General features: G+C 37.5%; 1 protein-coding gene across 2 annotated transcripts in view; it reads right to left on the bottom strand.

Moving 5' to 3' along the window:
• ATP6V1H (ATPase H+ transporting V1 subunit H) overlaps positions 1-25,281 on the bottom strand; it is a 46,959-nt gene that overhangs the window by 16,610 nt on the left and 5,068 nt on the right. For both annotated transcript variants that reach the window (XM_050328394.1, XM_050328403.1), the window contains exons 3-12: positions 22,008-22,110; positions 20,470-20,559; positions 14,762-14,875; positions 11,928-12,032; positions 10,829-10,882; positions 8,212-8,309; positions 6,578-6,770; positions 3,399-3,577; positions 2,626-2,751; positions 277-378 (exon numbers count right to left, since the gene is read on the bottom strand). In XM_050328394.1, the coding sequence (XP_050184351.1) occupies positions 277-378; positions 2,626-2,751; positions 3,399-3,577; positions 6,578-6,770; positions 8,212-8,309; positions 10,829-10,882; positions 11,928-12,032; positions 14,762-14,875; positions 20,470-20,559; positions 22,008-22,110 (1,164 nt within the window). The remainder of the gene's footprint in view (positions 1-276; positions 379-2,625; positions 2,752-3,398; positions 3,578-6,577; positions 6,771-8,211; positions 8,310-10,828; positions 10,883-11,927; positions 12,033-14,761; positions 14,876-20,469; positions 20,560-22,007; positions 22,111-25,281) is intronic.

The following is a 25,281-nucleotide window of genomic DNA, read 5'->3' as shown; positions in this document are numbered from 1 at the left end:
TTTCTTCTGGTGTCCATCTTCTGCTTAGTCTAAACAACATATTCAGTACTTCTTTAAACACTGGTTCCCTTCATTGTTACGAGACACTGAAATATACTAAGTCAAAGATTCAGTTTGCATTTTCTAGTCTGATCTAGTTTTGTGCTTTCTCACCTTCCCAGTGAATTAAACTCAAGCATAACCTGAAATCCCTTTGGAGAATATTTTAATATAAATAAGCAAAACAAGCCACAGGCAAAGTACACATTCCAGTTAGTCTTGAATAATTTTTCTTACCGTTTTCCCCGGGGATAGTGTCGTACATATTCTCCCACATCATGAGCAGCTACAGCCAGCACTTGTGGATCATCAGAAACCTCCAGAAGTTTTGTCAGGATTCTAGGAAAGGATTTGAAACAATAAAGTCCCGGGTTTTGGCTTGGGTTTTATTTTTTTGTTTTGTTTTGGGTTTTCTTTGTTGTTGTTTTATTTTTAAAATCAGTGATAACTTAAAATAACGAAGTCCATAATCATAAAAATGTTTTACAAGTTACCCAAACAGCAAAGCTAGAATAGAACTTTTCCTCCACATGCAGCTGCACTTAAAGCAACTGAGATCCTGCCTTTATTAATAGCATTATTAAAAGCATTCACTAGAGCCAGTTTAGTGAGCCACATCCACAGTTACCTATAACCAAGGTTTACAAAATCTCCCTTTTTTTTATACACTGGCTTCAAGACCAGCAGTTCTGAGTTCAAGACAAATTGAACTAAAAAGCAGTTCTGTCCTAACTCAAAGACTGAGAAGATGAAAGCTGTACATTTGTCTATGACTCCAGTGCCATATATTTGCTATTTTCTTAGAATGCACAGAAATACAGAACTGTAAGAAGCAGAAAACAGCTTATCAGCTCTTAATATTGTCTGCATTTTTGAATTAAGTAATTAAATCACCTTTAGTGGAAAACAGCTACCAGTAACACTGTCCTCCAGCCAGTAATGAGGAAGGGGAAAAATGATACAGATTATGAAGGTTAGGCACTAATAAACTGAAAAGGTTAAACACATAGATCACTGGAAAATTAGATTACTCTATGCTTAGTGAGATGAGAAACGTGTTCTAATCACAGAAAGTTAGTAGCAAGTTGAAATAGGGGAGTTAAAGAACATTCTGGTAAAATTAAATTACAGTAGCCATTGCCTCCCTAGAGGCCAGAAAGTGACAGATGAAGCACTTTTTAAATGAAAAAAAAATCCTAATTTGGTCAAAAAGTAGAAGGAGAAACTTGAACCATAGCACTAATCAGAAGACAGTAAAGATCCATACAACGTTGCTGAACAAAATACAAGTCTAGCATCAAAGTAGGCAATAATGGTGGAAGGTATGAAAAAAATAAGTTTGACAGTAGCGTAAATCTTTTAGATTTAGAAAACTAATAAGCACACAGATAAGAGAAAATAGAATTATGTGGCCTATTGCCCGTCAAACACCTTACAATGCAAAAGAGAAGTTCTGAGGTGCAAGCATCTCCCCATCACATTGTGGGGGAGAGTGGGTGGGGTTTTTGTGGATTTTGTTGTTGTGGTAGTGGTTTGGTGGGTTTTTTGGGCAGTGTTAAACAAACTATCTTTATAGCAGCACAAGCCCAAAAAATTTACATAACAGTCCTAGAACTAGGACAGATGAATACAGCAAAACATTGCCATCACTACAGGAAATATTAAGCCTCAACATTAACCTCATGCTGCAGTTGTCACCATCTAAAATTTTCAAGTCCATAATTCGACATATTTATCAATATGCACGCAGGGAGGAATTTATCAGACTTGTTCCAGTGAGGTGTCAGGGCAGACTGAAAGCACATAAAGCTCAGGATCAGCTTGCTCTTGCCAGGCCTTTGAAAGTCTCACATGCTCCACTCAACCTCCTGATTCCTGTTAGGACTGGTACTTATTAGCAAACCCTGAACTGAAAGAACACCACATATTTCAGTTAATGACAGTGCAGTTAAACAACTAAGAGCTCTTATAAGGTACTTTAGGCCTAGACATCTTTTCAGTACATAATTTCGTAAGTCCTCAAATCAGTCCTTAACTCCAAAAGAAAATATGAGCTTCCACTTCGTTTCCTCTAACAACCTATGCACTCCAAACACAGTTCCAAGACAAAATAGACAGAATGGAATGTAATGCAGCAAGTCAGATTTTCCATGGAACAGCACCACAACTTTCAGCCCCCAAATATTCAAGGCAGTAGTTCATTACTCGGACCAACATCACCACACAACCCAAAACTAAAATTAAGGTATATTAAAAACATTTTTATTTACATCACTTAGCATAGCTGTCTTTCCAAGAAAAGTATGAAAAGAGTCAATGGCACAAATCTGCACGCAAGTTAATCTAGAGATATTCCCTCTATCATTGCTACACTTTGACCAGTAAAAGCAAATAAACAATTCAGCTTTTGAAGAAAACAAACCACACATGAGTAAGGACCATACATTCTAAAATATGTGCGATGTTCCAACTTGCTTTCATTCTAGACATTACTTAATCTTGAAATGTAAAACCTGTATCAGATACAGGTTCAGTTAAACACAAAAAATATTACAGAATTATGTGATTCACGACTTGAAAACTTACTTGAGTAGTTCATAATTCTTCTCATTTAGTCTTACAGCATTCTCCCGCCAAAACTTCTCAGACTTGTGCACAGGACTCCACTCCAGTCTTCCTGACTTGAGCTCAGAACTGTACTCATCAAAGGAGCTGTGACACAAGAAGTAAATGATATATTGGCTAAGCTTCTATGAACAGTCTGAATTGCATGCCCAAGCCTGTCCCTAACAAAGCTGGAGCACAAACTGCTATGACACATTTAGAAGTCGGTGTGATCTGCAGAGCATGAGAACTGGTCCCTGTCTCAACATTCTATAAATAAGAGAGTGCATGAAAGGTAGGCTGAAAAATTTGTTTTCAAACATGCCTCTCTATCCACACAGAACACTATACCTAAAGGAAAAAAAAAAAAAAAAGGGAAAAACATAAGCCACAAGAATATGACATCTTGGAATTCAATTAGTTATTTCACAAGTTTTTTAGGCTTTAAACTTCCTCAGCCAAGGATCCCAGTCTTTGCCTTCCATCCAATTAAACCTTTGACATGAACTACAACATGCACTTCAATGTAGGCACAAGAGCAAGAACTGGGTAAGCACTAGATCATACATCTACGTGAAGATTTAGCTCTACTCACTCACAACAGAAAACTAAAACCAGCATCTCTGTATGCTCTACCTTACCAACTAGTATTTACATATCATAATTCTGTAGATTATTTAGCCTTACAAAGGAAAAACATTTTACCAAAGCCCTATAATTGCCTTTTTTTCTAAAGTTCACACTGCAAAGCATACCTAAGGTCTTGCACGCTCTCGCCAAGCTTGTCCAGTAGAAATTTGATATCTTCACTTATGTCTTCATCATCATATTTCTGCTGATCCAAATTCTCAAGCTGCTTTAAAACCTTACACTGAATCATGGCAAGGGCATATTCTTGGCGAGTTTCTCTCTCAGTAGATTTCTCTAACAAATTCTAGAGAAGTAAAGATGTAATTATTTTTTGTGTGTGTTTTTTTTTTTAAAATCGATTACTTTGAAACAAAGTGGTATTTTTAAGAAATTCTTATTGGCATTTTTTAATTTAGTAAGTGACAGAACTGACCACTTCCTGAAATAATCTCTCTCTTCAATATTAGAAAGTATTAATTCACCGTTTTTTAACATTTTCCACATCAAATCAGTGTGACTACAAACACTATTCAAAGAAAAAATAGAAGGTTTATATCCCAAATACCAGAATCTCTGCCATAAACAACTACTTTTATCTTGAATTGTCATTTTAGCTTTCTGTGCAGCAATAGCATAAAGCAGAAAAGCCTTAAAAAAAACCCTAAAAAACAACCTGAAGTCATATTTCCAATTAAAGAGTTACCATCTGGATTAGATCAACTCCTTTCAAATTTGGGAATATTCCAAACAGACATTTTTATTCAAACAGAAGCTTGTTGGTAAGACTGGAATTACAAGCACAGAATGCAATACTCAAGTTCCAATGTCATTTATTCATTACATTTCTACTCAATTTAATCAGCTTCCAATTATGTTGCTCAATCAGAGCTGGCCACCTGCACTATTTGATAAAGCTGAAAACATGAATCTCATATAAAGATGAAGTCCTTAACAAACAAAACAAGTGTTCCTATAAATAAGACAATGTCTACCAGAAATAAGCAATGAAACTACATAGAAGGAACTTGACTGCATCACTCTCATGTCAGAGAACTACGACACTTAAGGTTTCTTAGGTATCAGACATCCTATTAATTAGTAAGACAGAACACTGCACATCATTGTTAAAACTGGCAAACTAAAAGTAAGTCATATTACTGCTTTTAATGGTCACATACAATTAGCTTTAATGTGTGAAAAAAACTCCACCCCAGTTTCTACTTCAATAAGAGAACTAAAAGGTAATTCACAGCAAGTAAAGCAAAATTACTGAAAAGTGCTAATGAGAGCAAAAGGGTAAGTCTTAAAAAGACAATTCAAGTTCAAGGATAAGGTAGATAAAGTTTCCAAAGAACTCCTAGTTAAGAGAACTGCAGGCAGATGTGAAAGCTTCTCCAAATATTATTATCCACCTCATACAATAATGAGATATTCAAGCTTTACATAGTGAAATTGAAAGGATATGATAACAAAATACAAACATGAACACATGACCAAATAGAATGGATCAGTAAACCACTCAGGGATGAAAAGCAAAATCTTAAGGTACAAAATTAGTTATAGGCAGGAAACAGACATTAAAGACAATAAAAGTATGAAAAATGAGAAAAAAAAAATATAGGTAAAGAAAGCAATTGAAAGAGACAGAAGTACCCAAGATCTATTGCTTTATAGAAAGAATTATTACATTACAATTATATACTTCAGGTAATTGACAAAGAGGTGAAATAGGTCAAATTAGGAGAAACCAAGTAGTATAGAAGACATCCAAGTTGTCAAGACTCATGGTACGCCTTCAGTAAGGCACAGGCAGATTTGGAGAATCATCAAGCCCAGTCTTTTATGCAATTCACCTTTTTTTTTTCTCCCCAGGCTATATAAACTGATACTGTAGCATCTCACATGGGAAAATAGGTTGTCTCTTCTACCTATTTTAATGTTGTTTCAGAACTCTGAAGTCTAATTTCTCATCTATTGTTTTCCTGGCTGGCAGTTTACAACTCATTTTCATGCCAACACGAGTCTTTAATGTTGGAGAAAGGAAACAGCTAAATTACATTCCCCAAAGCCTGTAACAAAACCACCGTAATTCTTTCTTAGCCTTCATTTATTAGAAAAAAGAAATTGCAAAACACATTAAACATAAGAGCTAACCACTATTTGTCCTACTTTTTATGACCTCAGAATTGGAAGAAGCTGGATGTAAGATCTAGACTGCTGACCCTCTCAACTTCTTTCTTTTTTATTTTTTTTTCAAATCTGCCTTGCTATATATATCCCTGTTTAATCCTGACACTGAGATCCTAAAGAACACTACAACAGAGGTCTACATGGTAAGAACAGCCCCCACGGAGACCTCACACCACTGCAGTCTTTCAACCAGAAAAATGGAATACTCTTACAATCTGCCTTATCTAGAAATTTTTCAGTAGCAGAGGTTTTCAGATAGAAAGACCATTTAAAACACAGAGTAGGCACCTTCACACATCTTATTGTTTCTAATTAGCCAGTCATCAAGCAACAATTCCCCTCTCCTCATCCTAATTTGCCTGCAATGCTTACTATTAGAAAAAACACAATCAACACCCAGGAAAACAAGAAGTTTCCAAGATTATGCTGTTTTAAAACAGAATTACAAGTTGTTATAGCGTTCCTGTATTACTCACAAGACACTTGACAAGCATGCACATAAAACTATTGGCATTCATGAACATAAAATAGTACTCTCACATTGAAAACATCAAGCCTAGGTACTCAGTTATTCCAAATTATCTTAAATAGGACCAGTGATTTTCAGGTAATCCAGACACAGTAAATCAACTAATTACATGGATATTCTCATTTGTCTTGACACAGCCACCAGAAGATTTTTGGACTAGCAGATAAAAATAATTTCTCAGCTGGGCAAATGTGTGTGTTCAAGGTAGTATTTTGTTAACTAAAGGCAAATTCCTAAGGTAAAATTTATCAGATACTAATAACTGAAGTGTTTTACACTAGTGCAAATAGAAAAAAGGATCTTGAATTAAAAAAAAGAAATCACTAGTGCCTGTGTTAACATATTTTAGGTTTTTAGTCAACCTTATTTTAAAAAGATATTGAATAGCAGATACCTATTACTTGTAATAGCATGTCTATTACCTGTAGAAAAACTCAGTTCACAAAAAAAAAAAAAAAAAAAAAAGGAGAATTAAGCTTTCAATCCAGTTTACTGATGTGGCAGAAACAGCTATCCATCAGCAACGTTTCAGACCTAGAAATTCAGGAGAGATGCACAGACTCATTGCAGTCAACAGGTACTTACCCGAAATGCTGCAAGAATGATTCTAGTCACTTTCTCTTTGACAGATTCCTGAAGAATATCCGATAGCACTGGGACGATATTATAACGTCTAAGATATTCACACATTTGAGGGCTAAATGCCAGCAGCCACACACAGAAAATCATCTGATACTGGAGCTGGAAACCGCATTTGTTGCTCAAGACACCCATGATGCTGAAAAATTGACACAGTACACATTTAATTTTTAAATAATGACTGTATAGATTGCAGATTTCCACCCTGAAACCTTAAAAGAAATGGTTAACAGGAACTTATTGGAAAGAGCTGCTAAGGATGAGCATACAGTGCACACTTCACAGTATCCTGCATCACTACTTATCATTGTACAAGCAGCTTGTTCAAAGTCGTCTTTTAAAGATGTAACTATTTTCTCCTTAGCCTGAGAGCCATAAAGCAGCTTTCCCCATGTGAGCCGATGTGGTACTGTATCCATCTTCAGCTTCACCGAGACACTTTTTCTCCTGGTATGTTTAGAGCATTATTTGTCATTCTAGGAGAAACAGAAAAACACGCAGCAACTCCTTCACAGTTAAGAAGGAGTAAAGAGACAGAACAAAATCTACACAAATTGAACTTGTTTCCTTAATTGTACCTCTCCACAGGAGTGTCTGAAATGAGCTGAAGTATTCATTATTTAACAGTGCATTCTCAGAAAATGGTTGATAGATGAAAATATACCAAGTACTGCTAGAAAGAAATATCACAAGATCTCCAAGAAGAAATCACGCAGAAGACGTGCTCAGCTGAAGTTTTAAAAATTTAATAAGCAACTTATAGGTCCATCATGAAACAGCTAACTCAACTTAAAAATAATCTACGTTCAAAATCACTGATATCAAGTTTACGACAAACTTGAACTTGTTGAAACACAGGTTTATTGTAATGCTTTAATACTTGATTAAAAAGCCTCCTCTGTGAAAAAGGTTGTTTCGATAGCGTCATCTTGACACATATGAACTTGATCCAAAATTTTACTTTATTGGCAACTTTGACTTTTCTCCATTTCAGAATACAAGGGTACTTTTCATTAAAATGCAAATCATACAGCAACTATCCCCAACAGAGGCACGCATGGCAGAAAAACTGTCTATATATAAGCATATTTTAAATAAGTTTAGTGCTGCCATCCTAGCCTTACGCAAAGCTACTTATTAAGAGAATCTGGACAAAAGAAAGACTTACTTGAAGTCACATGTGGCAAAAAATTGAGCTTAGCTCTAGAAAATGTTTTTCCTTTCACTAATATTTTCAGACTAAACACTTCCAAAGCCAAAGATGATTAGCAGAAACTCATTTCATTAATCCTCATTCTATTAAATAATAAACAGTGCATCTTCAGCTGAAGACAAATGGGCACCTTCCCCTTCACATAAATATTTAAGCCGTTCTTCTTTAAAAGAAGAGTAGCATTAAAGCCTCAACATTGCAAGTTTCATTTGTCTATTTGACTGTGTTAATGTCTGAAAACAAACCTCTTTGTACTCAAAACAGAACAGCTGCCTATTACAAGAGTTCTATTGCAAAAAAAAAGGTCACTGGGGAATGTGCTACTGTAGGTGCAAGTATATCCACATAAATTGAAATAGATGCTCACCAATTTACTCCATCTGCTTCTACCCACGCAAAGCGATATTCATTGACCCTGAGCATCAGCTGCAGACATCCAGCAACGCACTGTACATACTGGGAACTCTGGGTGAAGAGAACAGCACAACGTTTCTTACAAGAACAGTTAGTTACTAAGTACTGAAGTTCAGTTTTCCAGACTAGGTTTTACTGGCATAAATTGAGAAGAGTTCTGAATACTAAAGAAGTGTTACACAAGTGACAACACTTTACATTACCAGAACATGTGAACATGCCTTCCTTCAGTACCCATGAATGAAAGCTGCCTTCTGTTTGATTATACTTGCCAGAGCCCTTTCATCCACAGGGTCAACTATTATTCCACTGAGAAAACTTTGGAAAATAAATCAGCAAACTGATTACCAAGCTTGAAGGACTTTGCTAGAGGTTACTGCAGAAACAGGAATCTTGAGCTTAGGTTCTTTCCACTCCAACTCAAGAGAGCAATGGTGCCCTCACAATTGCAAATTTTGCTATGCATTTGCCACACAGTACCTTACTTATCATAATGAGATGTGTATTCAGACAAAAACAATGCCACCAGAAAAACACATAAGCTGTGCTAAGAAAAGAATAAGACTAAATCTTTACCATCAGAAAAATTATGAGATGCACCAATGAACTCTATTTTCATTCATGAACAGTCACATTAAACAATTTTTCATCAGTAAAAACATATATTTTCTGTGTAGTAACACATAAGATGGGCTGCAGTTCAAAAATGGGGTTTGGTCAACACATTGATCCTCCCACTACAGCAACTGAAAAATCCAAAGGTGCAACAGAAATAGCACGTTTTTCTCTCTTCTTACTCAATTGTCAGCACTATCTTCACTAATACTCAGATATGCTGCTGATAAAATGTTTCTGGGGGCTTTTTCTCCTATAAGCCTTTTTCGTCACTTAGTGTTTTGAAAGTCTTACGGCAGCTCACTCACATAAGATCAAACCTTTCAAACAGTTACGCGATCCCAAATGAAAAGGGACAATAAAGAATTTAAAATAGAGAGTAACTAATTCTGTTTGTCTCTCATGAGAGATTCAAGACCTTTATGTAAAAACTAAGCCTGAACATCTAGGCCCAAATCATCACACAGAACGTTCATTTCCCTGGGTAAGTATTCACTTTCACACCCCATGCAAATAAAACAGCAATAAACACACAGACAGCTCTCCCACCCCAAACATTATATTATCTGCATCACCAACCTGTATACTACTGAACTTGGAGTTTGCTTTCATAAGAGCATTCTCATCCGACACTATTATAATTGAAATTTCATAATAGATTCTTGCCCTCATTTCCTGTACAAAATGCTACAAACGCATCTCTAATAAATTAGTCAGGACCTGCTTCAAAATCCTGTATAAGCTAGATATGAAACCTGAACACTAATGAAGTTAGGACAATACTTGCCCAATTTAATTATCCATGAACATATTTGCGCTATCAGTTCTGCTGCTCTGGGACCTTGTTGTGGCACAGTACAACAGATGCAGATTTCCAAACAAGTCAGAAGAGCTCCACAGTAAGTGATGTTCCATGCTACTCTTTTAAGGCTGTGTGACAGAGGGCTGTCAGTCCAACAAAACCTAACAGTATGGCACAAAGATCTGCACATGAAATACTGGAATACTTCATCTTCACCCATTACCCATGGTCATGCATAACAGTCTTTCATCTTTCCTACTGTAAACAGCAGACAGATGGCAATTTAAGAGGCTCTCCTCTACAGGAAGGTAACACCTTAAAGCAATGATTACACTTAGAAGAAAAACAAATTCCAGGTTAAGACTTTTGAAAAGCTGTGAACACTTTCAGGCTGCACAAGGAGCAAGAGACCAAATTGAATTCTACTCCACATCCAAGAACTATGATAAATCACCTCATCCTGCCACACCACCACAGCAAAACCAGTTAGGATGATCATTTGCATTTGTCATACTGCCACAGTTCGTCTCCAGGCTCACCAGCCATTACAGTTACATGAAATTTAGTATCAAAAAAAATTTCCTTTGAATTCAAGCTATTCAAATATGAGAAGCTTACAGCTTTGAAAGTACTTTTGCAATTTCATGCTACAACAGTTAAGTGGCAACATTAGCTTTAATGTCTGACATGCCCTTTCTGAGTTCAACATCACAACACCCAAAAGCTTCATATAGCCTTAGGTTTCTTCTACAAGTCCAACAGCTCAGTCCTAAACACACAGTATTGAATCATGGAATTATTCAGGCTGGAAAAGGCCTCTAAGACCACTGAGTCAGTGACTTAAAATTGTTCAAATATTAAATTAATTTTACATAATTTTTTCAAGTCTTAACAAAAAGAAAGCTAGATACATCTACAGTTTTAACAGCTCAAACTAACTTGCAAAGTATATACTTTCACTGCCAACATTCTTTGTGAAATGAGAGTTTAAAAATACTTTTGTTTCTTGGCGCCATCACCTGGCACTCTGCTGTATAGTTCTGATTCCAAGTACTTCTTATCACAGATACCAGAACAGATCTGCACCTTAATCCAAGGAGTGGGTATCACCTGCCCAAAATAGTAAATTCACAGATTTCAAAGATATACTCACATCACTTGTGGAGACTGCTCCTGCTTCCACAGAACCCCCTGTACCACGCAGTTTCTAGCAAAAAAAATTAAAAAGTTTAAAATCAGAACCTGTCTTTCACCCCTAAGGAACAGCTGTTACCAAGTTTCTTTTGGTTCTCCAATCTCTCTAGTTACAAAAAAAGAAAAGATTTAGAATCTATTAGATAGTCCTCCTTCTCAACACACTGTCATAATGTATTATATTTATTTCCCAAGCACACTTTGTGTCTAAAAAAATATGCTTGGACATGATTCTAATATATCAAGATTTAATTTTTATTTATGTGCAGATTTACTCAAGACATATTCAACTTAAGAATTTGAAAACTGTTCTTTAGAATCTTCGTGAAGGAAATTCCAACTTAAGATACTTATTCCAAAGGAAAAAATATAAAACTCCTTTTTAATAGACCCAGTTTAGAAAACTATGAAAAATATACAATTACTAAATCTACTTCTCCACTCTCCAGAATGCACTTCTGCTACAACACTACATTAGAGAATGACACATCACTAGGTTTTTAAAGGAAAAATCTCCAAAAATGAATACAAAGGAGAATGAATCATCTTTGAAGGACAAGCCACAAGTAAGCAGTTCATACTAAGACAATACCTTAAAAAAAAGTCAGAATTTACTTAATTTCAAGAGAGAGAACTAAAAATAAAAGTTCTGTACTACAGTCAACTGGAAAAAAGTTTTGACATTCAATTCCTGCTGCCATGAGATTTTTCTTCCCAGCAAAAAGGATAACCAAAACAACAGAGGCAAGACAAAAACCCCCATCACGTATTTTCTCAGTGTCCAGAAGAAAAATTAGTGTTAGCCAACAGAAAAGGCAAAAAGTTTTACTTATTTTAAATTTCAAGGACTAGAGTAGAAAATGCAAAATACTAAGTTAAAAACTACATGCTTGAATAAAGGATATTTAGCTTTAAAAATGACAAAGTAAAATTCCATTTAAAAAAAAAACAACAACAAAAACCTAAAACTATACCTCTTGCTTGCACATCTATACATTCATATTCTTGAAAAATGTTTCCAAAGTCACTGTAATGTTTAAACAAAAGCAGCTTTTTACCTGTGAACTGAGTTGAGTTTTAATCCAGTTGAAATAGTAATTCAGGTCACTGCCTTCCATAAGCTCCCTTCCCCAAGCAGCCAGTTTGGCAATAATTCGTGCTGCCTGAAAAAAATAATAATAAACAGATTTTTCAAGCACGGCAATTTCAGAATTCAGTGAGAAGTACTATAAGCTTTGGAAACCAAGTTTAGGAAAAGAATGGTCCCTTACAAAAATCCACCTCTTTTCTATGTATGGGACTCTTTGTGCCTAGTAATTTTGTTTCTTTTCAGCTCTCTGCTGCTTCTCCTTCCAGTAACTGGTTAATTTTCACAATGTCATCTGTTACCCATAGCTGTTGAAGTTCACAAGGCATCAGTGAAGAACTCAGAAGAGGATTGATGGAAGCTACCAATGGGCTACTGCTGTAGGACATCATTACAGTCAGAATTGATCAACAGTAACACTTAAAGGCCTAACACACATGAGCAGGTTGGATTTAAGCAACTGTGGCATATGGCAAGACAAATGAGGACACGGTATCGAAGTTTTTTTGTACTTAAACTGAAGCAAGTCATCTTCAAGTAGGCAAAAGTTTCAAGCTCAGAAAAAGAAGAGCAGAAAAGAAACTCAAAGGGAAGGCAGAATTTAAGAATAGAAGTTGAGGAGTAAAAATGTCGTCAGGTTAAAAATTTTCATGATGCCTATGGCTCAAGGATACTTTAAACAACAAGATATTTCTATGTCAGCCTGTTCAAATTATATTTGAAGTAAATCTATGTTGTAGCCTGCAACTTATTTGCAAAAACATTTGAGCCAGCTCGGACATAAAAAGGCAGTGTAACCAATAAACTACTGAAGAAGGGGTTTGTTTGCCTGCATACAGCTCCATGATGGAGTGACGAGACTTTCCACTTCACTGCATTCACATGTGCAGCGACACCACCACCGATTTCTAGAGGGATTACAAGTGAGAGTCTGGAAAAAATCTCTACACTAAAATGCATCAAATCCCCTTCTGAATGCAATTAAATAACCTTGTAAAATCCCTCCAGCTTTACAAGACAAGATATTAGCTCTCTAGTCTACCACGCTCCTGAGTTAAAACTGCTACCTGGCCCACAAATGAGAGACCATTTATGCTTAGCAGAATTTAAGCCTAGACAGAGGATAAGGATTTTTATCTGGCTAGACAGACGCAATAACATGGTAACAAACGCCTTCCAGCATGCATAGTAAGGAGGAAAATAAAATAAAAATAACGAAATAACACAATCCTAAAACTTGGTTTAGAAAACATTCATGTGCTTTAAAAAAATATGCACAAGAGCTGTGAAAAGGTATAATAAGGCAATAAACTTAGTGTTTTAAAGTGGATGCACTTCACATGAGGTTCTCTGTGACTTGTGAAATTATTTGTACAGTTTTGCAGTACCTAAAGGAAACATTATCTGAAAAACATATCTCTGAGTAGAGAAATAGTGAAGATTGAAATTTCCATTCCACACATTTAAAAGTCACCATTCCAGGGAGACTAATTAGGTGGCACTACGAGGGGTCCAAAAAAAAAAAAAAAAATCAGACTTTACCTGCATATTTGGGAAATCAAAATTGTCTGAACTTGCTCAAACTGCAGTTTTGCAGGATGGGTCTTCAGCAGCATTACTACCAAATAAACCAAGAAACAAACTACACTAACCAGAAAAACCCCAGCCACCTCCTCCCTCAGCTGCACAAAGAAACCTGATTCACATCCACACAGTCAATCAGTTAGATTAAAAAAAAAAAAAAAAAGGAAGGAAAAAAAAATCAAGTCTGATATTTTCCTTGAGGACAGGCCAGCTCACTGTTCAAGTTGCAGCACAGTCCTAAACACAGTTGCACTGGCCACACCTAAGGGCAAAACAGCATGACTTGCCTGGTGGAATCCCTGCACCAGTACAGCCTAATATGCAGGGCAGGTATGGGGGTTTGCAGTTTGATCCCTGGTTTGATTCTACCATCTCATGCCAGCATAAACATATGCAGTGAAGAACAATTCACAGCCACGCCGCTTTCTCCTCTTCATGCCATAATGCAAGTTTCAGTGGTGGAAACTGTGGTCTTCACTAGGAATTCACAGTAATACAGCCATATTTTTGCCCCACAAGGAAAAAAAAACCTGCCAATATGAAATAGCCAGTTCTTACCACTGATGACAGAAGAATTCCAGAAAAGTTACTCCATATACATGAGCAGCAACCAGTACCTCAAAACACAGCAGAAACCATACACTGCACATGGTTGTACTGAGTTTGACTGGGAGGGACTTAATTTTCCTCATAGCAGTCCATATGATGCCGTGGTTTAGACTGGTGTCCAAAACAGTGCTGATAACATATCAACGTTTTACCTGTTGTTGAGCAGCACTTGCACGGCTTTCAGTGAATCAGTTGGTAATTTGAGCATATGAGAAAATAAGGTTCATCAAGGTAAAGATATTTTCCTTGCACAGGATGAGAACTTAAATGCTAGTATTTGTACAGCACTAGGGGCATTGACTGGCAGCTCTGATAAAAGGTAATTTTTCAGGTATGTCTTACTGTAATTAATTAATTCTAAAATCCTTGTTTTTCCAAGTTTTTTAAGCCTGCCTTAATCTCCCAGCAAAAAAAAATGTCAGCAAACAATGTAACTTTTGTTTCTAAAATGTGGTTAAATGAAGCCTGCATTAAGAATGACTCATCTAGACTGCAAGAGGAAAACTTTTCATCCAGGCAGAAGTTTAGCTTCAAAATCCAAAATCTTCTGAAGAAAAATAGAACCAGCATTTGCCTCTACCATCTTCAGAGACAGGTTCATTTAAAACTTACCATATGCACAGTGAAGAGATCTTGTCGATTCAACATTGGCAGAAAATAGGACCACGCAGTGTTTTTACCACGCTTTGCATAATCAAAGAAGATGCAAACACGCTGATGATTTTCCTGTAAAAATTGGGAGAGGGGAAAAGATGACACATTTGTAAAAGCATTCAATGTTAACACAGTTATTTGCTCCTTGTTACGTTGGCACACATTGTCAGAGCACATCCCGGTGTGAAAATATTTCAGTTTGACAATCACTTGTGGATACAGTTCATCTGAGCACTTCCACATTATGGTTAAAGATTTGGCCCAGGGGAAACAAACCCTGAAATCCTGGTTATATCTCAGTGCTCTTAACACCTGCTTGGGCAAAAATGGATATATCCGTTTGAAAAAGCAATGAGAGAAATGAGAAACGAGATAATTACTGTCATTTTTTAAGAGGAACACTACTCTTCATCCAATCAATTATGCTTAATTAAAGTCCATACAAAGTTTTCCATGTGTTGCTACTTCTGCCCATGAGCCTGTTGTTCACCTTGGCTCCATGTGCTACAAGTGAAATTTTGGAGGCGTAAACTAGCCCTACCTCTGCATTTCTCGCTGCGCTATCACCGCGGAGACCCGGGTTCGATTCCCGGTCAGGGCCACTCCCGGGCAGGTGGGGTTCGTTAGCCCTTAAAGGCAACCCACCTACGTCCTAAGGACCTCGCTGCCACCGTCCAAGCTCGCTTGGCCCCGGCAGATGAACCTTAGGATTAAAGGGTGGGCTCAGTTCCGCGCACACTGTGTCTCACCTAAAAAATCCAATGCGCAGGCTGGAAGGTGTAAAGACCTTCCCCGGATCTTCGCTCGCGAAGACTGGCCATTATTATTATTTATTATAAGTGAGCCCTTCTCTACCAGATGAGGTTGCAACTAATTCAGCAGTTCTGAGGCAAGCTGCATACCTAAGAGAGGGCACAGCCACCAGAAGTCTGTTCCCCAGGGCTTCTGTGTTGAACCACAAGTGACCATGAGTACCTAAACCTGGGCACTGTGCAGTCTTCCAGTATTTCACCTAATAATCACTATGTAAAGTAGCTATTACAGTTCTGCTTAAAGCAGGCCAGACAAACATGAAGGAGAAAGGCAAGCTCTACTCTTTCCTAGTAGCCTAGAATATAGACAGCCTTCCAAAAAATCTAATACTTGAATTTTTGCTTTTCCTCAAGCACTTCCATATACTTTCCAGCCTGGTGGATAGCAAGCTTTCCTTCTGAAGAGATGTCTCCCCGCTGAAGTCAAGCTACTACAACCAAGTATGCAACTTCTATCAGGGAAGGCAAAACTGTTTGAAACACTGTAACTGGGAAACTTGCATGAGAACAGTATCTCAGTCTCCACCACCCAAACATTTTAATTTTCAAAGTCCCCTAACTAGAAAGGCTTTTCTCCATCAGTTCTGCACGTTATTATTAACTCTGGACCAAGACTCAGCTAAGCAATTCTCCTTGTTGGAATACCCATCTAAGAGTCACTAAGCACAAGATGACCTGAATGTATCTGTGATCCAAACACCGGCATCTTACTAAGCATCAGAGTTACAACCAACCTTTCACTGAAACTATCTGGCTTTACCTCAGACACAGGTTTTCTCACTTTTATTCTTCTGATTCTCTTCCCCATCCAGCTGGTAGATGAGTGAGCAAGTGATTGTGTGATACTTAGTTGCCAGCTGGGGCTAAACCATGCCAGTACTGTACCACATGGGCTGCAAATTGCTGTCCTGATCACTGACTGGGGAGGCTCAGGTGTCGCCAGTTATCTGCCAGCTCTCACCCTTACAGTGATCAATGCTCTACATGGCATGTGTCAAAGAGCACACAGAAATGCTTATGAAATTTGTTGTTCAAACTATGAAGTAAATAAAAAGTTAAGATCTCAGGAACACAGTGTCTTGGTGGAGAGCTTGCACTCTGTGAGGGCTTGTTTGATGAAAAATGGCATTCGATCAAATACATTACTGTTAGCATCTATGCTTGTGCTACTCAGTCTAGCTAAAAAAGATCAAAAATAACTCGATCAATGGGTTCCATTTACAACATAACTAAGGAGGAGACAGACAGGTCTGGAAGTAAAAATGTTGAAATAACTTCAACAGTGTCAGTCAGAAGACTCATCTGGTTTGCTGTTAAGGTACAGGATTAAAGAGGGAAGGAATGGAAAACTGCCCACGGCCCTGAAATCTGTAGTGTTGCACTTTCCTAGGCAGCTACTGACAACGCTGCTAAAAAGAAAATCCCAAAGCTCTCACATCAACAGTTGAATAATTTAGCATCTGTCACTTCTAAAAAAGCATAATGAAGTTCACTTGGGTGGCACTACCTGCAGCAACTACAGCATAGGTTCTTAAAGATTTCATAAGTAACAGATTGTGTAGTGTGATGGGGTCACTAACCCAAAGAAATTGTTCCAAGAATTTATCAGATGAATACAAAAAGAAATGTTTCCTCCAGGACTCCAGTATGCTAACACTCTCCATTTTCAGAAATAAGCAGAATGGCAATATTCTTACAGAGTTAACACCACATTAATTTCATATTTGCCAGAGTTTAAAAGAAATCTTTCTTATAAAAATCATCAGATCCGTAAGTAGAATTCCTGGAACAATCCTAGACACTCAGGTAGGCTTTTGGTGTGCTCAGAACACAGTTGATGTAATTTTTACCACCTCACAACAAAAGCATAGAAAGATAACAGAAGAACCACAGCCAGTCACTATCAACACAGACTAAAAACCTGGACACTGTTACCTGTGATAGTCTGTAGAAGTTTCAGCTATCAAAAGCAGCTTTCAAATATTATTTCATTAGTTCATCTCATGAAACTGCAGCAAACATCCATGCTCAAGGCAAATTTTACTCAAAGAGTCAATGGTACCATGACCTTGAACAATTAAAGATTAAAATCTTTGAATGTACTGAATTAAGACTACTCAGGTAAAGACAGGAGAGACTCCATACCTACTACAGTAAGGACAGGGCAAGACTACAAGAGCATGGAGTGACAGGACATGAGGGAATGGGACCAAATTGAAAGAGAGAAGGTTTAGATTAGATATTAGGAAAAAATTCTGTACTCTGAGAGGGTGGTGAGGCACTGGAACAGGTCGCCCAGGGATGCTGTGGATGCCCCATCCCTGAAGGTCTTCAAGGACAGGCTGGATGGGGCTCTGAGCAACCTAGTCTAGTTGAAGGTGTCCTGTCCCAAGGCACAGGGGTTGGACTGAGATAATCTTCAAGATCCCCTTTTAAGCCAAAGCAGTCTATGATTCTATGAAACTGTGGGTTCTTCTGCCCATGCAGTCTGCAGAGAACCTGCCTTAAACTCACAGTCACTGGCCAATATCTTGCCTTCTGACAAGAATCTTACACCTTGAAAACGTGCAACCAGGGGTCCATATGGCATCGCTGACAGCATGTTCTACCACGTGAACATGATCAAAACAAAACAAAAGTCCTGTTTCAGCCTTGCTGCATAGAGATGTGGCAGATTAGGAAACCCTGGGATGAAGCCATGCAGATGTCTGCACGCAAGCCCTCTGGGCCAGCAGTCAGACATCCCGGAATAATGCATTCACACACAGCATTACAAAAGTCAGTGCAGCCTTTCAAAAACTGAAGCAGAATTTCTAAAGTGAAAAGGGCATCCAAATTCAAACAAAAGCCAGTATATAATGCGCACCATTATATATTAGCACATATCTATTCTCCTGTATCACTATAAAGCCTGGTCAATTTAAAGCCATTATGTGTAACATTAAGAATTCCACACATGCCACTTCTGTAGCAGGGTAAGGCCCTGAACACAGCAATGTCATAAAGTCAAGAAAACACATTCATCTAACCACTAATCAGAATCACAGAATATTCTGAGTTGGAAGGGACCCACTGAGATCAGTAAGTCCAACTCTTAAGTGAACGGCCCATCCAAGGATCAAAGCCATGACCTTGGTGTTAATTAGCACCATGCTCTGACCAACTGAGCTAACTGCAGGGTTTAAGACAGAAACAATACAGCAAATAAGAGATTACTCAAAACTACTTCCTGTGACCACCTAGAACTCATGCAACTGTTCAAGAGTGGACCAGTGAAAGCCTTTACCTGTGGGGTATTAATTCCACAGCACAGGAGATGATATGGGCTATCGTGTACTGTAGCTGTAGGCTACGTGCTAACAGCAAAGGGCATAAGCAAAACAAGACCTACTAACGCTCACAAAAAGTTCTGAAGAAGGGCAAGAGAAATTATTACTTCTGTGGCTACTGATTTCTTGCACAGAAAGTGAGACTTATTCCTCACAAAAGTAGCTATAATAAACAGAGTTCTCACACACTGAGACAAAGTTTGTCATCAAATGCTAAATGAAAACCAAAACAAGGTACTCCCAACTCAGTGTGATAATCAAGAAATGACACATGACACTGAGGCTCCTTTTTGTCTTCTCTCCTTCTTGATGTTTGTGCCACACTTGCAAAAAAGTAAATCTAAAGAGGAAGAGGTCAGAGTGACAAAGCTACAGATAAATAAACTGTCACCACCACTAGCTATTATCCTAGATGTCAGGGCACTCACTAAGGGCTCTATTATGCAGACAAGTGCCTGAAAGAAACCCCATGTTATACGTACTGTGGAGTGGTTCACACTTTTCAACTTGCCTGTTGAAATACTAAATGCTCAGAGTTGGCATCAGAACTCACATGGTTCACCTCCATGGTGAACATCCTAGGGTGATGACCTAAACCAATATCATTAGATACATTTCACTGTCACCTCATATCAAATATAACAGAAACTGTCAAACACAGATAGTTTATGTGAATACCAGGAGAAAAACTCACACAACTCAACTCATCTTGTTACATCATCACTCCAAATACTTCTCTTAGCCTACTTCAGAGCAAGGAAATGTAAAAGCAGGATTATCTGACTGAGCAAAGCCTCGCCTTCAGTTGTCCCAGTCAGCTCAGCAGTCCTGAGACCAAATTTATAGCCTACTCTCATAAGCCTCTGTATCCCACAGCTACAAAGACCTGTATACTACATTAATTCAAAAGTTCCTGGTACATAACTAACCTAACTTTTTCTGGAAACCTGAAGCTGCAGAAACTACACTTTCTTGCTGAAGGTGGCCAAATTAACACCTTCATAGGAAAAGCCTCAACAACTTCAAGTTAGAACTTTTAGACAACAGGAAAGGCGGAGGGCACAGGTCACAGAATCTTAGAATCATTTAGGTTGGGAAAGACCTTTAAGATCATCAAATCCAGCTATTAACCTAACACTGTCAGGTCCACCACAAAATATGCCAGTACAATAAGTCCAAAAAGCATTTAAAAAAAATTCTGCAAATCAGGATCACATAAAAGAAACTGCTATGCAATACCAGCCTTAACATCCCAGTTCTGCATTAAACAAGGTTGAGAACCCACAGACATGCATACAGGTATGTTTTATTTCCAGATTTTAAACATGTACATATATATATACACACACACATGACTAAATTATCCTTACAACTTTAGATCCAGCATTTAATCCCTGAAGACAAGATCTGAAAATTTAAAAGAATATTTTTAACACAGCATGACAAACATCTGAAGAGACATAAATGAAGGAAACATTCAAGCATGCATTTAAAGACTTAAAAATAATACAGGTTATTGACCTACTTGCAGCATATCATCAACCATAGTCAGAATGTACTGAACAGTCTGTTCCTTGGAGATATGAGTCATCAAGTTTATAAATGTTTTAGCACACTAGAAAAATAAGAGAAACATTAAAATTAATATTAGCAATTGTCTTCATTCCTTTTGATAATATAATACAGGACCTCATTAATTCACAGTTAAGTCTTACATAACCATTGAGCATCCCAACATCTTACTTAATTGCAGTAAGAGATGAATACATTTGACATTATCTCACAAAGAAAATTTTCTGTCACACTGATCGTTACCCTTTACAAATTATTTTATGGCTTTCAAATGAAATAAGTACCCGCTAGGGAAAGTCACTGAGATGCTTTGTTGAAAGTCAGATTAGAAATGTTTCCCTCAGCGTCCTTTTCTATGGCAGTGGGAAGATCTGAGTAAATTGACAGGAGAGCAACAAACTCAGACATAGTACAAGAAGGCTTCAGCAACATGAATGGGAGGGAGGAAGATAGGTCACTCTCATCTCTTCACTTACTATATACCTTGTTCCTATTTGTGCTGTGCCTCCCATATTATTTTACAATTTCAGCAACAGATATTACAGGCTGAAATAGTTTCAGCACTACTCCCTCCTTCCCCTTCACTACATGCAACCTAAAACTGAAAGAGAAATGGAACTCTGAACTGCTACATCACAATTATACAGTGGCATAAAATGTACACCACATACACGTTTGCTACAACACAAATTATGGTCCATTACATAAACAGTCACACAATACAATTTAGAGAGGAAATAAAAATAAAAAAAAAAAAACCAAAACACAGAAAACCCTAAAATTAAAGTAGAAAAAAAAGGCTGGAAAGTAGTGTATCTTAAAAGCATCTACTCTTCACCTAACTCTCTGCCTCTCCCAATCCTCTTGATGTCTGATATTGTGTGCTAGAACCTCAGGTTTCAAGGCTGAGATTCTACTGATTCAAATGTCAATAAAGTGTTTTTGGGCATCTTGCCTGGACTCCATAAGGGCTAAGGGCTGATTCAGTCCTGAACCAGTTCTGTCCCATGCAGATGCCTCATATCGTATCTTACCGTGTTTAAAATGACACTAGACACCTGTGTTTAACTGAATCCACCTTAGCAGTCAGTGGATTCCATTGCTGGAACTAAATTATTATTACTGAGCTAACTAAGCAGAAATCTCACTGGTAGCAGCCAACATCAATAAACTATAAGGAAAAAAGCTTTAAGAAAGTGGCTCAAGTACAAGTGTGCATGATTAAGTAAACTGGGATGAGGAAAGACTTGAGCTGGCTTGTCCCAAAACATAGTTAAAGTCAGACGACATTTGATAATTACTGAATAGGTTTAAAAAATAACATCCAACCTATATCCAAGGGAAAAAAAAAAAAGAATCATTATAGTAAGCTTTATACTTATTCCATTACATCTTAACTGTATACAACCAACAATAAAACAAGAATTACTATGAAAACTTCCTTCCATCTTCCTCCTCAAAAGAGAGACCATTAAAAGAAAGGAAAGTTACTTGATTGCCTTCTGTTTGCAACAACTCCTGTTTTTCTTCTGGACTCCTTTTCTGTTCAAATCTTTGAATAAATTCACAGTCTTCACCTGAAATCATCTGCCCTCTGAAAAACAAAACCAATGAAAATGAAACCGTAAGTAACACAAACAGTAAGTTTGAAGTAACTGTACTGGGTTCACTTGGCAAGGTTTTGGTAGCGGGGGGCTACATGGGTGGCTGCTATGAGAAGACAGCAAAAGTGTCCCCCATGTCATACAGAGCCAGTTCCAGTCAGATTCAGGACAGACCCACCACGAGCCAAAGCTGGGCCACTCAGTGATGACAGTAACATTTCTGTGATAATATATTTAAGGAGTAAAAGCTGCTGTGCAGCAGTAGCCATGAGACAGGACTGAGAATATGTGGAAGAAGATTATAGCACATAACATGAATAACAGTCTAATCCAACGAAATAAGTGCTAAAAACAAAACTAATTGTTATTTTAAGTTTACCATAAGCACTGGAGAGACTTGGAAGGAGGACAGAGAACAGGGTCGCTAATTTATCTTTTGCTAATTACAACTCTTCAGCTTTTCCTGGTAGTTTCACAGTACCTGAACATCACAAGAAATAACAAACTTGCCAAAACAGTACAATCAGATACTCTTCAGGTAAGAACACTAGTTGTAAATCAATTAGTCCTAAAAATATCCAAGACTTTAACAGATGACTGCCCGTACTAGGTAATACCAGGGGTGCTACAGGAAAGAAGAAAACTGTGCACATCATCATCAATACAAAAGTCACTGGAGATGAAAGCATTAGACATTGCTCTGATTCAGTTATTTCCAAGACTCATCTCCTCTTAATATTTCCACTGAATCAAATGCCTCTTCCACTTTGCAAAGCCATGTAGCATGGACTCTTTTAACCTATCTTTTCCACATCAAGGTCACTTTTCAGATGTTCCATGACTAGAGGTTACATTAAAATACTTGTAAACTTACAGGAAATGTTCCCTTTTTATTTTTTTCCAATTGGCTCACCTGGATTCTTGACATACAGAAACAAATAAGATCTACAATGTGTTCTTATCTTTCATCTTTCTTAAATGATTACGTCATGAGTATGGCCCCATCACAGAGTCATATTTTACCAATTTACTATTCAAGCAAAGAACATAAATAGCCTAGTACCACGTGTGCTATTCCTGTATTCCAGCTGCTTTATCCTCATATGCACTGAAGAAAGGCAATTAAGATTTACTAGATGGAAGACTCACAAAGCCAGTGGTAGGGTAGTCTCGACTAATTTCTACAAAACCATAACTAAGTATAGATGAACTATATATGATTAGCTGATGATGACCATGCCGCTAACACATGCCTTTTAGATGGACCAATATTCTTTCTTCTCTGTTTAGGATGGATTTGAGTAGTTGTGGAAAGATGACAACAATTCACCTGCAACAAATACTGGATTAAACGACCCATAACTAGAAGCTTCATATGCTTCAAACAATGCTGGCCAAGCCACGGATGGATGGATCATACTGATATAAAAGCAACAAGATAAGTTGATTGTTTATAAGAAAATTGCCACTTACAAAACACTTCAAAGCCAACATAAGGTGAAATTCTTAATTTTCAGCTTTAATGTTGGAGAAATCCTCATGAAGAGAGATGCTTCTTTATAGCCAAGCTATTAGAAGAGGTCTGCCAACTGCCAAGGAAAAAAGCTTTCAAGTTTTGGATTTTATCTTACATTAGACCACAGGGTAAAAAAATAAAGAAAAAAAGATGTGGGGATTGATATTGCCTTGAGAAAAAAAGACATTAGGATTTACTATTTATTGCTTTATTAGCACCATTCAAAAGGACAACTTCCAACCCATACAAAACATTACAAGGGATCTGACAGCTTTGTAAACCAGTTGTTAATATTTTATCAGGGAACTCATACATATGATTAATAGTTTTAGTAATTTCAAATGCATCTATTTCCATTCCTCTCATTTTAATACTGAAATAATTGATTATGTAGTAAACCTCAGCAACCACTGGAGGGGAGAAAAATACCCAACAACAAACCACGAGAAAATGCAAAGCAGCCTAAGACAGCTGGTATCAGGTCCCATGATCCTATTACACATCCTCCTCATCCTCTTTTCAAAGAGAAAGGAATTTTCTCTGCACCTTTACAAAAACGAGTAACCAAAGCTTCCTTCTATCCCTAACAGGAATTCAATTTGTTATTTTCCAGGATGTGTCTAACAGTCTTTTGTGAACAGACAGAAGTCACTTTGAGCTTCAGCAGTGCCTTGGTTTCAACCGGGAGAGAGTTAATAGTCTTCCCAATGGCTGGCACAGTGCTGTGTTCTAGTTTTAATATAAATCCTTTTGTTGTTGTTATTTTATATTAGTAGTAGTATTACTTCCCCTGCCTTTTCTGTCCTATTAAAACCTCTTTATCTCAACACATGAATTTTCCTTCCCCCCCTAATTCTCTCCCCACCCCCTTGTGGTGGGTGAGGAGTGAGCAAGCAGCTGTCTGGTGTTTAACTGCCTGCTAGGTTAAACCACAACAGGCTGTCTGAGCATATCAGGTTTAGACCAGGAACCCTGGAACCCCATTTCAAAGCTCTGTGCTTGAGATACCGAGACCTGCCTTTGAGAACACCAGCTACAGGAGAGTAAACTGAAAAGATTTAGAAAGCATGAATTTGCAAGGCCACCATTTTTAAAACCTCTTGGTCTCTCAATATGATTCAGGAACTTGTGACTCCTTCTTTTAATTATGCATTTCCTCCAGTAGCTTTTGTTCCCTTTTTTTTTGTTTGAATGATTTAACCAAAGACACTCTGGAGGTGAGAGTATTTTGTTTCATTTTTATTTTGGATTTTTAGGGGTTTTTTTGGTTGGTTGGTTTTGTTGTTGTTGTTTTTAATATAAAAAAATTACTACATCTGCAGCAAATATGAAGCTCACATGAAGCCATAATTTCTTTTATCCAGGTTTCTATAGTACTTTGCATGTACCTAGAAACACTCATTTCATACAACTGCTCAACAGTTTTAACATATACAAACTTAAAACAGTAAAACAGGCTGAATGTACTCCACAAGACTAGACCAGATTTAAAGAAAAACAACCAAAACCACACACTACAAATTAGGAAACTTCTGTATTTCCTCTAATGCAAGACTGCCTTTCAAAGTCTGAGATATTCAACCACTTTAGAAAATTCATCCACTCCCAGGAACATAGAATAGATATTTTAACATCAGAATTCACA

The sequence above is a fragment of the Myiozetetes cayanensis genome, unplaced genomic scaffold, assembly GCF_022539395.1.
Source record: "Myiozetetes cayanensis isolate MyiCay16 unplaced genomic scaffold, myiCay2020 scf1, whole genome shotgun sequence".
NCBI lineage: Eukaryota > Metazoa > Chordata > Aves > Passeriformes > Tyrannidae > Myiozetetes > Myiozetetes cayanensis.
This window is presented reverse-complemented; position numbering and strand designations above follow the sequence as displayed.